This window comes from Crinia signifera, chromosome 3, assembly GCF_055691185.1.
Source record: "Crinia signifera chromosome 3, ASM5569118v1, whole genome shotgun sequence".
Classification (NCBI taxonomy): Eukaryota; Metazoa; Chordata; class Amphibia; order Anura; family Myobatrachidae; genus Crinia; species Crinia signifera.
The window spans coordinates 232,806,337-232,823,686 of NC_139219.1; the positions used below are offsets into that span (position 1 = coordinate 232,806,337).

Below are 17,350 nucleotides of genomic sequence, written 5' to 3' on the forward strand. Positions count from 1 at the left end.
CATTCCCCGCAGTCCATACACGCTGGGCATAGTCACCCAGTTTGTATGGACCTTTAGCATGTTGACCTTCTGTGGTCGACCTAATGCTTGTCAACCTTTGGTGTTTTAACCCAATGACCCACATCCCTTGGTGCCCTACTTCTAACATTAAAGGCCCATACACACTGGGTGACTTTGAGCTGAAAGTCGCTCAAAACTGCAAGTTTGAGCAGCCTTCAGCTTAAAGCCGCCCAGTGTGTATGCCCCGGTGATGAGTGGTGAGCGCTGCTGCACGCTCCCACAACATCGCCGGGATAGCCGTTCATTTGCTGGTTATACCAGCAGATGAGCGTCTTTCAGGATGGCTTTGCATAGCGCTCCGCTATGCAACGCTGTACTCCCCCCCCCCCCCCCTCTGTTGGCGCTGGGGAGGGGGAAAGCCACTCAGTGTGTATGCACTGAGCGGCTTTCCCCGCAGCGATGATTGTCATCATCGCTGTCCATACACGCTGGGCATATAAAAGGTATAGTTACTAAAGTATGGGTTATACATAGGTGGCATAGTCACTGTCATCCGTTAGTGATCGAGCTAGTGACTGTCAACATAGACATCGTCAACCCCCTATACCGTAACCATTGCAACAAGTACAGGTATAACTTCGATTTTCTGGCACCCTCGGTTCCAGCAGTATGCCGTTTAGCCATTTTGCTGGACTATTGGTGGTTATGTAAAATACATCCTGGAACTACTAATTATGCCCCTTCAGTACATTTCTAAAACAAGCCATAGGACCACCTCTGGCCATATCACCAACACAGACACTGTGCTGCCCTTGGAACCCGCACCCAGTAACACTAGCATGTGCTGTGCACATTGCCTGTCCACTGTAAATTTGTCTGGATTAAAAGAGGTCCCTGAAAATCGGAGGTCAACCTCTAGTAGTAATAATAACAACAATTCTATTTATATAGCATAATAGCAATCTCTCTGAAACAGGACTCAAAGAGCTTAACCGGTAGACAGAACAAGATACAGAAGTTTACATTTTCAAAATAGTACAATGTATTAGGGAAGTCTGAGTTTGCATGAAACGCAGAAGAGACAATAGAACATAACACAGAGACAAGGCAGCCATTTTGGGTCATTTATATTTATATTATAAATTGTTCCTGCAGTGTAATTACAGTCCACATGTGAACCACTTAAGGAGAAAGGTAAGCCAGTTCTATCCAGAGACCAGATGACCCAGCTTCCATTTTATAGTACCCAAATGAGGTGGACAAACTCAACTACAGTAAAGTAGAAATAAATGTAGAGGATGCAAATGCTGGAACAATAACATAGCGGAGGCAAATCTCATGGTAAACTGTATGTGTAACCCTTCACTGGATAAACTGCCTGTATGTTTCTGCAAAGTACTAGAATCTTCTCTACTTGTCTTTCAGGTGGTGAGGGGATGGGACTACAATGTAAACTACATTATCAGACAAACAAACTGCTCAAAAACAAACTTTACAAGCAAAAACTCGCCAGAATGCCAAATTAACAAAAATGGAGTAAGTGTCTCTACAACTACAGTCATTGCCAGTTACATCTTTACTACTTACACTGGTGGGTGGTCTCCAGTGGGTGGTCTGTGGTCTGTTTTGTGGCTCTGCTTCCTTTTGAGAACCTGCCCTGAAGCTTCTTTTTTGTTTTGTATAATGTATTCTGGCTAACAGCTATACTGTATACTGAATAACATATATTTTAGCTTTCATACGTTAATCTTAGCAGTGATCTGACATACAGTATGACATTGTTCCGAAACAGCTCATAAAAGTTAAAAACATATTTGGTTATACAGGTTATATCTAAAAAAACAAGTATCACTCCACTATTTGCCCATTCTCACCAAGCTTTACCAAGTAAATCATTTTGGGATCTTCCGACAGTTCAATTGTAAAATATGGTAGCACATATACAGCCTACATCTATGCTAGAGTTTTTGGCTCAAAAGAGGGGATACATAGAGATGATCGGCAGTGGGGATGATGGCGTTCAGATTACCAACGCTGGTATCCCGATGGAGTAAATCCTGACAGGGTTCAGGTAAATATATTAACCCTACCATTTACTCCCCCTAACCTTAACCCACCCTGCCTGCAACCTAACTCTCTCCCTCACGCTGCAGCCTGAAGCTAAGCCTCTCCGCTAATGCAGCTTTACCCTACATTCAACCTGCAGCTTAACCCTACATTCACACTAGTGCCAAAACCTAGGCTTCCCTGGCCTAACCCTAACCCGCCCCGTATGGCATCCTGGCAGACTGGTCTCCTTTTGGTAGTCAGGATGCCGGCATCAGTAATGGTAACTCCGGGATCCTGACCCCTGGGATGCTGAACGCATCCTTAAGACAAGTAGTGTTCATGTAAGGGATATCTTAATAGTGAATAAGATTAAATTACCTATTACCCCCATACTTGGCACTAAACAGGGATTTTTGCAGCAACAACACTCGAGCCCTGGGACTTATTCAAGATCACATGTGTTATTGGCTGATAGCTTTAATTCAAGACAAAAACTGGCTACAATAGCATAGCCCGATAATACCATTTGACTAAAATAATAATATTTCCCCATTTTGCTATACAGTAAAACTCTACTTGCAATAATGATGTAGGCACCTATATAATAAACTGTACTGTGTCACTTGACCTGTACAGAACTTTTAATAAAGTTGCAACTGGGAAAGCAATGACAATGCCCTTCACAATGATCTGCAGCTAATGTGAACTAATTTGTGACAAGGGGAATAAGTAGCAGTACCTAGTACATAACGTTTGTATGCTTTCGTTTTTCCTCAGGAATCCGGTGAATGCTCTGTACATTTGTCTGTGACCCCCAATAGAGAAGTTAATGACCTTCAGTTGGAATGTAGATCAAAGACTGGTAAGAAACTGTGCTGTGAATGGCATCCATAATAGTACTTTTACCTCAGGTCTTGCATATGTAACTGAGCACCTAGGTCTGTAAAAGGATCTGCCTTAAGAAAGGATACAGTAGCTGAAGCATAAACATATTGTCGCACTCTCTTTACTTTATGGATGGCCATTGATGATTAACAACATCAATGGCGGAGATGCAATGGGTCTCAGCCAGCAATAGCAGACAAGACGTCAATGTTTTGTTTAGGGGCGGCATGGAGCTTAACCCACATGCCATCTGATTGGTGTCAATGTTATTACATATGAGTCATACTGTGCATGAGTCTTGATGGCGTTGTGACAGCATTTCCAATGTATATTTGTACACAACTTGATTGACAGTCAGTAGGCGTTTAAGGAGGCAGACATTTCCGGGGAGTTTCTTAGCCTGCAACTGCAGCTTCTCAGAGGTCTGACAGATGAGCAGCAATTGTGCATTGGAGCTGAAGCCAGCCAGTGGGCATCTCAGTACAAATCAGGATATTTTCACAAACCCAATGTATGCAGAATCGCACTTGCAATATGATTTGTGGGCACCTCTGAAACAGGACACTTGTTACTCATCTAGTTGTGTCAGACCAAACACCATTTATACAGTTGTTTAAGATTGGTTATTTGGTGCAATCACTATACACCGACAGCGTAATTCTCAGTACTGCTACTTTTTTGATTTACAAAAATCTGGCGTTTGTGGGTGGTAAACGGACATTTTCTTGGAGCGTCAGGGAAAATGCAGACGTGCCCAGGTGTTTGAGGAGAAGGTGTGTGAGGTTAGCTCTGCTACAGGTTGAGTATCCCTTATCCAAATTATTCCAAAAACCAGGGTCTCCAGAATTAACTTTTTTTCTAAAAACCTACTGGGTACATCTGTAACTGGCACATCTGGGTACATGATATGTGCAAAAAAAATTATTGCTTTTAAAACCTTGTGTCAAGCACAAATAAAATATATTTGTGTGTATTTCATGTGTTTATTCAACATAAATGCAAGATACCTCATGATACATTATAGATACTTTATTCAGATATAAAAAATATTCCAAAATAATCCATTATCCAAAATTCTTCTGGTCCCAAGCATTTTGGAAAAGGGATACTCAAACTGTACTATCGCAGTTGCAGAGTAATGAGCCCTACACATGGGCCGACGAGCTACTTCGCTCAGAACACTTGATCTCTCTCCGCACACAGCACTGCACAGCGCTGGGTGCTGAGCGAGGTGTCAGGGTCAGTGTTCTCCGTTAAGAACAATGGCCTGACCGATTAATAACCCGCGTGCAGTTTATTAATCGCTGCCGGATTCAGACTGGTGGGGCCGTGCATTTAAATCTCTGTGTGGTCTACACACACACCATACCTCCCAACTGTCACGATTTTAGAGGGACAGTCCCGATTTTCGGGGGGGGGTGGCAGTTGGGAGACCCCCAATCTAGTAGAATAGACGCTGTGCGCATGCGCACAGCGTCTATTCTCGTATGAAAATGAGGCTAATTAGCATAAGCCGCGCCCTCATTTGCATACGCCCCGCCCCCTTTTCGGTCCCTATTTCTTCAGGTCAAAAGTTGGGAGGTATGCACACACACAGGGATTTACATGCAGCACAGAAGTCCTGGGCTACGCACAGACTTCACACAGTGGGAAAATCATTAGATAGTGAGCAGCTTGTGAATGGATTTGCAGCTATTCACCCAATACAGATAAGCAAATTGCAGCCTTGCACGGGGCAGGATTTCACTCTGTCTGGGCGGTGTATATATGTATATACATGGCCCAGGGCTCTGCAAATTAGCAGCCTCGTGATCAGGTCTGAATAACCGCCATGTTCCTGAAACCCACCAAAGCTATAAACGGTACTTATATGTTAGTTGGGCGCCCACTATAGTCAGTACGCTCATACCCCCACTATCCATGTCCGCGTGGAGTTGATTTTATATAGTGTGGCGAGCGCAGCGAGCCACCGAGCCCGAAGCGTGGCGAGCCCCAAGAGGGGATGCGTAAAACTCCATTCGCTAGACAGATCCATTCGCTAGGCGGGGCTTGGTAAATTCGCTTCAGTCTCTGCAGACGTCCAAGCCAAATGATCAAATAAGGCCCCATTAAGCAATACTCAATCTACAACTTTAGTTATTGGTAAAGTTTGATGAGATGAAAGAGGCAACACTGATTCTGAATAGTATATTGGGAATTCCTGAAGAGGGGCATCAATATATATACATAGTAGGTGAGGCTGAATAAAGACTTGCGTCCATCTAGTTCAACCTATGTTTATAATAGTTTATCCCTTGTATAGTATGCTCTGATATTTTAAAGACAGATTATGTTACTTATTCGTACCCGTGGATGTTTTTATCACAAAGAAAGTGTGACCCTCAGCTTGCGCTACCAGAGTGGCAGCACTATGGAACCTCACTGTTAATAGAGGAACAAGTGGATAGATGAAAGAAAAAGATCATAGAAGTGCGTTGTATACAATCACCAAATAGTACAATCAGTTGGTATATATGAAATAAAAACAATATACATTAAGATAGTTTATTAAATTTTTCAACAGATAAATAAAATATCAGTTAAAAATTTCAGTCTCTGATCCAACACCTGAATGACATCGTCCATGAATTACTTCATCAGGGGTCGTTGGAATCTATTCTGAACATCTGAAGGATATAATTTTCCCGAATTCAGGGATGTTGAAAGATGGTATTAAGAACAGGTGTGGCAACGGTTGCTGTAAAATTGGAGAAATTACTCCTAGTGTTGGAAAATGAGTAATTAACTCAAGTTTTCTCTGCTTACAGCTTGGGGTCTTTTCAAACAGCTTAAACCACGGGGTGTGTTCAGGAGTCTGCAGTAATCTATGCTCTGCTTCCAGACTGATTACACAGATTAATGCTGACTCCTGAACCTATATATAGTCAACTTCAGCCGGAGCCTTCACAGTGAGTAAGGGATATACAGAGCGGAGGTGCGGCACTTGCAGCTATAAGAAACAGGCAAAACACTGCTTGTGTAGATCTACATAAGCAGTGTTTTGCCTGTTTCTTATAGCTGCAAGTGCCTCACCTCCGCTCTGTATATCCCCTACTCACCATGAGGCCAAATTGCAAGAGGAGAGTGGGGTGCAGCAATAAACTAATAAACTATAGTCAAAATTTGTTTTTAAGTCTTTGTACTCACGTAATTCTTTATATATATATATATATATATATATATTTCTTTTTCACAGGAGTTTGCCTTAATTGTCCTGTACCAGTGGATCCTCAGGATCCTGAGATTTTATCTTTGTTAGTACAAGTAATGGATGATTATAATTTCAACAGCAGCCATATAGAGGAACTCTATAGTATTTCCAGTGTTCAGTATGCCTCAAAAAAGGTGAGTGTGTACAGGTTAGTGTGTATATGATTTATATTTAATGTAATGGGGGATTATGGTATGCTAGGTCAACCATGTCTAGGTCCACATTCACTAGGTCAAGGCCCAAGGGTCGATAGTGAGTAGGTCGACACCTATGAATGGACAACATACCCATGGTCGACAGGGTCTAAAGGTCAACACAAGCTTTAGGTCAACCATGGGAAGGTTGAAAGTCAAGGTTGACATGAGTTTTTAACCTTTTCTTGTCACGAGTGTCGACACAGTCGACCTGGACACTTAATAAGTCTATCGGCCCTCGCTGTGCATTGAGCAGTGGATAGTAGGGTTTAAATACCGCCTGTCGGCACATGTTGGCTAAAAAAAGTGGAAAAATGTGTTGATCATTTAAAGTTTGTGTTGACATTTAGACCCTGTCGACCATGGGTATGTTGACCATTCTTAGGTGTCGACCTGCTCACTGTCGACCATAGCGTGTCGACCTCATAAATGTCAACCTAGATATGGTCGACCTAGGGTCCAGATACTGTGATGGGGATGGTTCAAAGGTAGCTGCCATTGGTCAGTGATGCAATGCTTAGAATTAAAATACGGTTCTCTTTCTGGTACTGTAAATCAGACACCAATACACTTTAATCAGCTTCAGCAATACAGACAGAAACTAACAAGAAATAAACCTCTACTGTACCTAATTCAGAACACTTACCTACAAAGGGCTGCTAAGCTATAGTACTTAAATATTTACTGTGTTACTATACTCTATTAAACCCCACAGCTTATGCACTACTGATGTCTCTCCTCTATCACTATAATAGTTCAGCCTAACCGCCCGGAATGGCCTTGAGGGTCCTGGAAATCTGGTCCTCCTCCCGACTCCCTATATGTGCCCAGTCTCCTGTGACCCCCTCTCGGCAGGGGGGCCATGGGAGCAAATTATGCAAATTGCGTCTTTGTAGCCCTGCCCCCACTGTGCAATGTCTAAAATACTGGCATTGCACGGCGGGGGTGTGGCCATGAGGACGCCACCACTCTGGATGATCCAGCAGCTGCCCTGCCCCATCCCGCCATTTTTATTTATTATTGATTTAGTGTTCTATTTTATTACCAGTGAAGCCTGCATGGATCTGAGTGATCCGTGCAGGCTTCAGCCAAATACGCCTGGAAGATGACCAGTATGGTGAGATTTATTCAAAAAAGGACAAGTGCGGCTGATCCCGGTGCGAACGACTACAACCGGGTTTGACTGAAAATATAAATGGAGAGTAAAGCACATTTGCAGCTTTAGTATTCTCCAGGACCGTATTTACGCCACTGTGATGGCCCTCTGTTTTTGCTGGCTTTGTGCGCATTCGTGGCTGACCATTAATCGCTAAGACTGTACATTTTCAGATCAACCAAACGTGTCTGAATCGGCCCCATAGGTAGGGTAGCTACTAGTCTCTTCTACATAGCTTTAAATAGCACTATTTAGGACAGCACCCTTTAGTACAGCCCATCAGATAAATTGTATGGTACAAGTGTATGTTAGATAGCAGTTCTCAAACTGTGGGTCCTGACCCCAAAGTGGCTTCTGACCTTCTCAGCATGGGATCTCTCACTTTCTGAATCTCTCATCCTATTAAATCTCACCCCAGTAGTCTGAAAACCCTGTTGAATTGTCACACTCCTCACATTATTTTGTTCCTCCACAATGCTGCCATGCAGGTCTCCCAGGTAGCTGCCAGGGTGTTCAAGGGAAATCTGATGCAATTTCAATCCCCAGATAAATTGCCTTAAAGTATGGCCACCTTTATTCTCCTGCGAGCAAGGTGCATGGCGTGCCCCCCCATCCCCCATGCCCGGCTCATTATTCTCTGTCGATCAGCTCACACAGGTGGCAGCGCAGGGCCGGTGCAAGCCTCCCCCCGCCCCAGGCAAATCCCCCGCCGCCCGCTGTCCGCCGCCTGCTGCCCAAACACACCACCCCTGCACTCCGGAGGGGGGGGAGATTACAGCAGGCAGTACACGTGCTCCGGGGGGACTATACTGCGCCACGGGGGAGGGGCTGTGCAGGCGATACTGCGGCGGGTGCCCGCACCCCCTGTGTCCGGGGGGGTTCAGCATTGATTCACGGACGGGATGAGCGGGAAGAGGGAAGCTCACTGTCTCACCTGCTCCCCGCTTTCTATGGTACCTCTATGGTACATCTCCTCGGAGGTTCAGTACCGCCCTCCAGTGGCCGGCGCCCTAGGCAAATGCCTAGACCTGCCTTGTGGTGGCGCCAGGCCCTGCGGCATGGGCAGTCCTCGGCGGGCAGCGGCTCTCTTAAAATATAATAAAAATACTAAGCATGGTGCAGGAAAGTGCTTGCTGTCCTTCGGGCCCCCCTAGCCAGTCACCGGGCCCCATAGCAGCTGCACCCCCTGTAGTTCCGCCACTGGGCTACCCCTCATTAAAGTAAACTTCACTTCTTTATACTCAAAAAGTGACCCAGCAACCATACTTGCCAACCCTCCCGGAATGGCAGGGAGACTCCTGAAAATCGGTTCCCCCTCCTGGCCTCCCGGGAAGGTAGGCAAGACTCCCACATGCTCCTCAAAGCCTCCACCTCCCCCGGAACTGCTGAAACAAATGCCGAACTAAAATTTACATGAATTGCGCCATTTCACTTCATTTTAGCGGGGCATCGTGACACCAGCCTGTCCCTGCCCCCGGCTTCTCCTGGAGAGGCAAGTTTAAAAGTCAACAAGTATGGTCCAATCTCCTAACCTGTGAGTAAAACACCTTTCATATTTGTTTTGGAGAAGATTATGATTATATTGATCATATTGCACTTATAATGGTCTGTACACACGAGCCGATCTGGCAGCTGTTGATATCGATTCTGGGACCCGGCGAGGTGCCAGCATGGGGGGGGGCGCATGCTGCATTTGACTATATCAATAGCCCAGATCGCACCGTGTGTAAACAGTTTAATGCCTACTGCTTAACCAAAGGTCTAGATTTTATTATTATTATTATTATTATTATTATTATGCAACCAGTGTGTCAGAGAAGCCCCATTGCTAATATAATACAACAAACTCCAAAATACTGCCCCGAGAATATTCAAATTTTCCCTTTTGGATCCAATCATAGAGTTTTGTGATAAATGGAAATTTTATTAAAGATAGACAAAAGGTTGGACTTCATTTTCATTATTCATGTGAATATTATAGTGAATACTTATACTGCTTCATAAATGAGTTGGGGGTTTATCAAATCCTGGGGCGAAATGTAATAGGGTGCGGGGGTTTTTTTGCGATTTTTTTCGCAAAAACGGACGTTTTTGGCCATTTTCTGAAAAACGCATATTTTATAGGGTGCGATTCGCGGCAAAAAATCTCACTTTTTGCTGTGAAATCGCACATTTTAAAGTGGTGATTTTTAGTCACACTTCAATTCGCATCCAGATGTTTTCCCATTGGAAAGCATCTACTGTAACTCGCACATTTAATAGGGTGCGATTTTTGGTAAAGGTTATCAAAAATCACCCAAAATTTAGACCCGGTTCTGGGTGGCGATTTTGACAGAACCAGGCACAGATCATCGTGATCTGTGTATGGTTCTGTCCAAAAAAAGGGTTAAAAAAAGGCATGGGGTCCCCCCTCCTTAGCATAACCAGCACCGGACCTGGACCCTGGAGGCCCGGACCCAGGAGCACCGGACCCCGGGACCTACCGACAGGCTCAAGATAGGTAAGTATTATTTTTATTGTGTCTGTGTGTGTGTTTATTTGACTTTTTTTATTACTGTGGAACTACAAGTGCCAGCGGGCCCTTTAATGCCCCACATGCTGGGACTTGTGGTTCTCCAAGTCCCTGCATGTGGTGCAGGCTTGCTGGGACTCATAGTTCCACAGCAATACACAATAGTTTTTCAAATTTTTTTACACAATCATCAGCTCGATGCCCACCGCCCAGGGGCGTCGAGGACAGTCCCGGGCTTCAGCATGGGCTGGTAAGTTCTGGAGGGGGGGACTCCTTCTTTGGGGAGGTCCCCACTCCCCCAGGACCCCTGTCCATGCTGACCGGTCAGGGGGTGAATGCTTTGGCCGGGGAGACTTGTATAAAAAGTCTCCCCCCGGCTGTGGCATTAGCATTACCCTGCTGGCTGGTTGGGCCCAGTGCTGGTTTTTGAAATACGGGGGACCCCTAGTCATTTTTTCCCCCGTATTTTGGGAACTAGGACCGGTCCTTGAGCCTAGTGCTGGTTTTATAAAATCCAGGGGACCCCAACTTGTTTGTTCCTGTGATTTTATGAAACCAGGACCGTCTCTTTCAGCCCGGGGCTGGTTATGCTCAGGAGGGGGGACCCCACGCTGTTTTTTTTCTCTTTTTTATACAAAATCGCATGTTTTAAAATGTGCACATTTTCATGACTAAAAATTGCCCGAAATCGCACCATATCGCACTTTTTTGCCGCGAGCAAAAAAATCGCACTCTATTACATTTCGCCCTTGGTGAGATAACATACCAGCCAATCAGCTTCTAACTGTGCCAAGAAGCTGATTGGTTGGTACTCTAGACTGTAAGCTCCTTGAAGCAGGGCCCTCTTCCCTCCAGTTCTCACTGCACTATAATTGCATTTCAATTACAGTTCCCTTACTCACCTACCATCTATACCTGCATCTTCTCATTTACTTCCCTATATCTCAGCTGTATTGTGTACTAAGAATTGTACTCTTAATTGTGCTCTGTTTTGTTCTTCTGTTGCTATTATGTCTAGTTATGTCTTATTCTGTGCACCCTGTACTGTTCTACTGGCTGTCTAGGATCTGTGCTGCTAGCTAAATATGTACCCCGTGTCACCCCCGTAGTGTCCTATATCTGTACCCTTTTTACTTGCTACTGATCTGGCTGGTGCAATCACCAAATGGCGCCGCTGAATGGCTGCCTGGGTGCTGTACAGCTCAGTAATTATATGTTCTCCGTGTCCCTTATTAGAATGCGTCTAGTGCATATCTGTACATGTGATATATATCTGTACTGCCATTGTTGCCTGTTCCTTGTACTGATAACCCTTTGTATTACAGTATGTGCATCATTATTTTTAATGTCTGTAAAGCGGCTTGAGTCCTGTTGGAGAAAGTGCGCTATATACTTACTTACTTTATCTCTTTCTACTTTATCTCTGTACATGATTTAAGAAATCTGCCCCTAAGATGGGTAACATCACTGTAAATGGTAGTTCTGCAGTATAATGTTTCGATAGTATTCTCCCTTATAAAATGTTAGTTAGGAACATTTATTTCTGACTATCAATCTTTATTTTGTAGGGTTTTCACAGACTGTTATATGAGGTTACTTTTACTATAAAGCCGACCAACTGTTCTAAGCCTGGCCATACCATACTTGGAGATGAATGTGACTTCATACCAGATGCTGTAAGTTCATGTGGAAATGTTCATGTACTGTATGGGGATGCCAAGTGCTTTAGGGGCCTATATAGCGATGTTAAAAAAATTACTCTAATTGTTGCATAGGGGGGATATTAGAGATGCTGGATCACTTCTATTTAGCAATTAAACTGGGACCAAGTATCCCAAGTATCGCTGGGACCAAGTATCCCATAAGATGCCATCACAGTGAAGAGTTTTAGTATATTAATCACAGGGATAGTTATCTCTGTACTCTCCGTACTTATCTACTGCACAGTGCGCTGACAAAGTTTTGCAATAGGTGGGAGGGGGAGGAGCCTATAAGATAGGTATCCGAAAATCCCTCTCCAGCCAGGCCTTCGCCACAGACTGCATGAGCTGACACAATGGACGGTATTCAACGCTGCAGCGAGAGGAGTTTGTACGGCAAAGGTGGCTTATTTTCGGTGAGGAAAAGCCATTCTCACGGTCAAACCCCCTTGGCGTATTCAATGTTTGGCCAGAATACTCTCCTTCAGAAACCGACGACGATCCCCTTGAATGACGTGGTTCACCACAAATGCAGTGAGTCCACTGCATTTTGTGGTAAGACTCGCCGTTTTAATGGCCACACTCGCTGTTTCCACCTAGCCGAAGGGAACCAGTGAGGTGGAAACAGTGAGTGAAGGGGAGGGAGCTGAATACTCTGGCGGTGAGCTATCGGCACTGCTCCCCATCATAGCTCGCCTGGGGCATTGAATAGCCCTCCATGACTTTAGTGAATGGGTGTAGCTTGGAAAAGATAAGCTTGATAATTGGAATTTCCCCAGCGCTCATAAAAAGTGCTATCATTATGAACAACAATTGCGGGCCTGCTGCAGAGATTAAAATAGCTTTTGTTAAATAGATTTGATACTGCACACATTGTATACTTTTTTGGGAAGATTGATGGCAATACTGACAATAATGGGACCTACACACGGCGGCCTAGCTATGCTAGGTCAGGCAGTGCTGCACCGATGTCGCACAGCACATAGCGTTGACAGCCCACACACAGAGCGAGCTGACAGCGCCGGTGGAGAACACTGGTGACCAGTGAGATTGATGGACACTGCCCATTCATCTCTTCCAGCGACAATGAAACGCAGATGCGCGCATTACTGTCACTATAGTCCCTACACACACACCGATGTAGGGGCATTTTCTAAACGACTTTGCCAAACTAAGCAAACTGATGTGTGTAGGCCATATAACAGATAAACCCCTAAGTAGAGGAACAAAACATTTTATATGCTCACTGCGCCAGATAGATTATATCTGCTCCACCTACATCTTTTTTTGTTTGCATGGCATTCACCAAAGTGCAGAAATCACTGAGGATCTGTCAAACATGTACAGGCTGAACAGTAACATTGTGGACAGTGCTGAAATCTTACCTGTTCTATAAAGTTGACAGCTATAAATCAGATTATAGGTGAGAGCGCTAATTCATCTAGCTCTCAAAGACCGCAATATCCCGATAAGAAAATTATATTAGTTATTTTTACCACTTTGGGCCTAATTCATATTCGTAAACCTGTAAACCTTCCTTGTGGCTGTACAATCCCATACAAACAGGAAATGAAGCTTTTAATCCATACAAAATATTGTAATCAACCAAATAATTAATAAGTATACTGAGCTTCTCTTGTATTTGTTTAGTTAGATAGGGCTAACAGCGGTTTGAGTCATCTCATCCCTCACACTCCATATTTTTTCTGTAACTATTGTCCCGGATCCAGTTATCTATATGGTTCCAGCCTTGTCTCCAAGACTTCTCCATTCCAGTTTCCAACACAGAATCAGCTACAGGAGTTATCAATTATATTACAGAATACAGTCTGGCCAGTAATCCAGCTATCTACTCTACTCTAGCTCAGTTTCAGCAATCCCAGCTTGTTTCTGCTTGCAGTCGTCCGCGCTGTCTGCTGGGGATTCAAAACAAAGACTTTTCCTATAAATAAAGTTATTTATTTTATTCATTAACACCTTCACTAGAGCACCAATGATTCACCTAAAGTCTGCTCCCCTACAGTTCTTACTGTGCACATCTGATCCCAAATTCTATAAGTAGGAGCTGGATCAAGCCTCCACCCTTCTCCTGGAGCTCCAGCCTCATACTCTATAACTACCAAAGCCGAAAACAACCGTCAGGTGTGATATAAGTTTTGCTAGCCACCAGACAATGGGGTAAATGTATGAAGCAGTGATATGGAAAGAGAAGTGAGCCAGGGGAGAAGTGGCTCATGGCAAACAATCAGCTGCTCTGTATAATTTGAATTGCTGCAAATTAAAGATGCTACTTAAGTGCTGATTAGTTGCCATGGGCAACTTCTCATCTGGCTCACTTCTCCATTTTCACTGCTTCATACATCTACCTCAATGTATCTAGCAGGCAGGGGCAGCTTAGGAGAGAAGCATGTATAGACTTCTCTCTGAGGGCCCCATTGCCTCTGCTACATACTGGACTCTGCACATGTGCAGGTCTCTGGAAACATGGTGCCCGCCTTGTTCCCAGAAACTAATCTCTAGTACACATGTATGAGTGCCCACCATGTACCCACAGACAAATCTGTACCGCGCATGCACGAATCACTAGAAGAATGGCTGTTTCTCCATTTTCTTGTGGTTTCTCCAGCTTCAGTATTGCTGAAGTGTAGCATTGGGACTTAAGTGCACCACACATACAGTACCTTTGATAGAAATACCTGCGCTAGCAGATTTGTGAGGTCTGATGTATATGGTTTATTTTTTTACACTTGTATTCTATCAATTAGAACAATTACATAGTATGTGTACAGAAGAGGACACCAGACATCTATTTTCAGTTTCCAATTTTCGATTTTTTTTTTTGGCATTGGGTTTCATCAAAAAAAGATCCATTTCATTCTCGACAAAGTAGGAGGTCTCTTGGAATGAAACAACTGCATGCATAAATGTATACAGCCATAAAGGACCACTTGATCGTTTCCTAGATCTGTAAACATTTATTCATATAGTGGGATGTACTAATAGCACAATGTGATCAATTTTCCAAACAACAGTTTGACCGTATTCCTCATATGTATCAAGCTCTGTAATGCGGAAATCTCCGGAGCAAGTACTTTTTTGGTCATAAACTCAGAAGTCCTCATATCACCATGGACTGCTCTTATCAGAAAAGCTTCCCTTTGCATTTATATCCTCGATGAATGCTGTAAGTGGTGGGGATGTATCACATTCAAATTGCAATGTGTGATAAATCCTGCCTATAATGTTTCTTTCAAAAATTATAAATTCCTAGTGCACCCAGATTAATAAAAGCAAATGGTGGTAATATATCACTGTTCGCTATATATATATATATATATATATATATATATATATATATATATATATATATATATATATATATGTATGTATGTATGTGTATATATATATATATATATATATATATATATATGTATATATATATATATATATATAAGATTTTGATCAAAATATAGTTTTCAAGACCAAATATAAAGCAACATTAATTAATAACACTTTATCATGCTGTTTTTCTTACCACTTTGCTTTAGGATCATCAGACTTGCAGTGCTGAAATTAGCGTTACAGGGGAGACAATGAAAGTTCTTTCAGCTCCTGAATGTTACCAGGCAAGAAATGTAAGTGTGTCCTTTCTTGCTGTATAAGCCAACAAATTTGAATCGTGTTTTTGTGATGTTTTCTTGCATATTTTGAAGTAAATGCAATATGCAGGATATTGTTAGCAAAGGCCCGGTAGCATACCTCCCAAGATTCGAAATTGGTAGTCCCACGCGGCCCAGAAAAGGGAGTGTGGCCTCAGATAAAGGGTGTGTGGCTTTATGGGAAGGTCCATGGTCACGAAGCCATTCCCCCGTTTACTCACTACGGGGACATGGCAACTGCCTGCCACAGGTGGGACGCGGTACAAAAAAAATGATCTGTCCCGTGAAAATCCTGATAGTTGGGAGGCATGCCAGTAGTGCAATACTGGGGGGGGGGGGGGGATGGGTAGTATTAATACTATATATAGAATACAGAATGTATAATAAATCTATTTGTGGAGTATAGACTTCCAGTTGTCATGTAGGCATAATTGACTACCCTCCTAAAATGGCCCGGAAGCTCCCAAAGTTGTTTGGAACTCCTGACCCCCCATACAGGTTGTCTAGATTCCAGCTATGCATATGGGCAGATATATTGAATGTGTATTACAATAAAATAAAAATAAATTTAACTGAAGAGCACAAGCACTAGTAAAATGTATTATCCATAAAAAACATAGACATTGATACTTCCTCATAAGAAAAGCTTTTTACTGGGCTTTTTTCTGTAAACTACCACTAAACAGAAAAAGTAAGGGTCAGTCTCCAAAAACAAAGGAATATTGAGAAACATTCTGAGATTTAGGGCCTTATTCTGGTTCACACACTGGACAATTCACAGCGTTCACTGCCCTCACTCGTCAAGTTCCCTGCACTGCTGCAAATGGATGTTTTGCATAAACATTCATTCACAGCCTTGGGTGCGGGGGCCAAATCAATGATTTGGAAGGTGCACGCAAAAGTAAGACACTCTCTGGTGATTTAGCTTTGTGTGTTCCCTGTACAGGAAGAGGCAGCTGACATCCGGTGACATCAGCTGCCCGCCCCAGCACCATTTGTATGGGAACTCCGAGCGTTTGCCTGGGAATGCCCATGAAATGCTGGGCGTTCCCATGGGCGCAGCCCGTCGGCATCACCCAACATGCACATGCACGGATGCAAAACATTGCTCCCCGTGCGAACGCTCAGGGAAGCAATGAAACAGGAATAAAGCCCTTAGTTGCTTGCATAATAGCATTACAATTTACAATTTTCTATTTGTTTTCCAGTTTTCTTATCGTATTGGGGGATTTTCACCTTTCCGCAAGGCTCCAAAGAATCTTAAAGATAACTTTGTGAAACTTTCCAAGGCTTTTACACAATTGCGGCAATCGAGAGAAAAGAGACATGGAAATAATAATAAAGAACAAAAACCTGGAAAAAAAGAGAGAAAAAACAAACACAGACCTAAACATGATCATAAAGATGTTGACACTTCGGGGGAATCAGCAGGCACCATTAATGAATCCACTGAGGACTTAGGAAATTCACATGAACTTCCTGTGCAGCCATTGAAACCAGTAATGCATCCCCCCAGTATTTCCCCTGTTGTAAACCTACATATGCATGAGGTTTCACTCCATCAGGAAGTTGCCCTAAATACTGCTGAAACAACTGTGATAGATTCTCAGAAGCATACTTCTGTAGTTAACTCAAGATGCCCAGGCAAGGTATGGCAACCGCTAAGGTTAATTCCCACAGTTAAAACATTTACCATTGATGATCTGGCTTTTGCCATTGATGATGTAACACCGCTAACAGGCCAAGACATAGAAAAGAATGAGCCCGCTCTACCAAAAGGAATTTCACTTTTTAATGATGAAGACCTGTTAGGTTAAACCAAGGAATTAAAGTATACCGATGAATGTGTGAGAACACAAATGTTTGCTCTACTCATGCCTTCAAAGGCATTGCTGCAAAATATATATATAGTACAGTTCCTATAATAAACCCAAAGACAAGCAAA

The 17,350-nt window shown here is 43.3% G+C and overlaps 1 protein-coding gene across 1 annotated transcript in view; it reads left to right on the top strand.

Moving 5' to 3' along the window:
• The window catches only part of KNG1 (kininogen 1), a 32,231-nt gene extending 14,881 nt beyond the window's left edge, over window positions 1–17,350 (top strand). Inside the window, exons 5-10 of the mRNA XM_083177634.1 lie at window positions 1,426–1,536; window positions 2,827–2,911; window positions 6,170–6,318; window positions 11,615–11,722; window positions 15,295–15,381; window positions 16,614–17,350. Coding sequence (XP_083033760.1) covers window positions 1,426–1,536; window positions 2,827–2,911; window positions 6,170–6,318; window positions 11,615–11,722; window positions 15,295–15,381; window positions 16,614–17,222 — 1,149 coding nt within the window. The 3' untranslated portion in view covers window positions 17,223–17,350. The remainder of the gene's footprint in view (window positions 1–1,425; window positions 1,537–2,826; window positions 2,912–6,169; window positions 6,319–11,614; window positions 11,723–15,294; window positions 15,382–16,613) is intronic.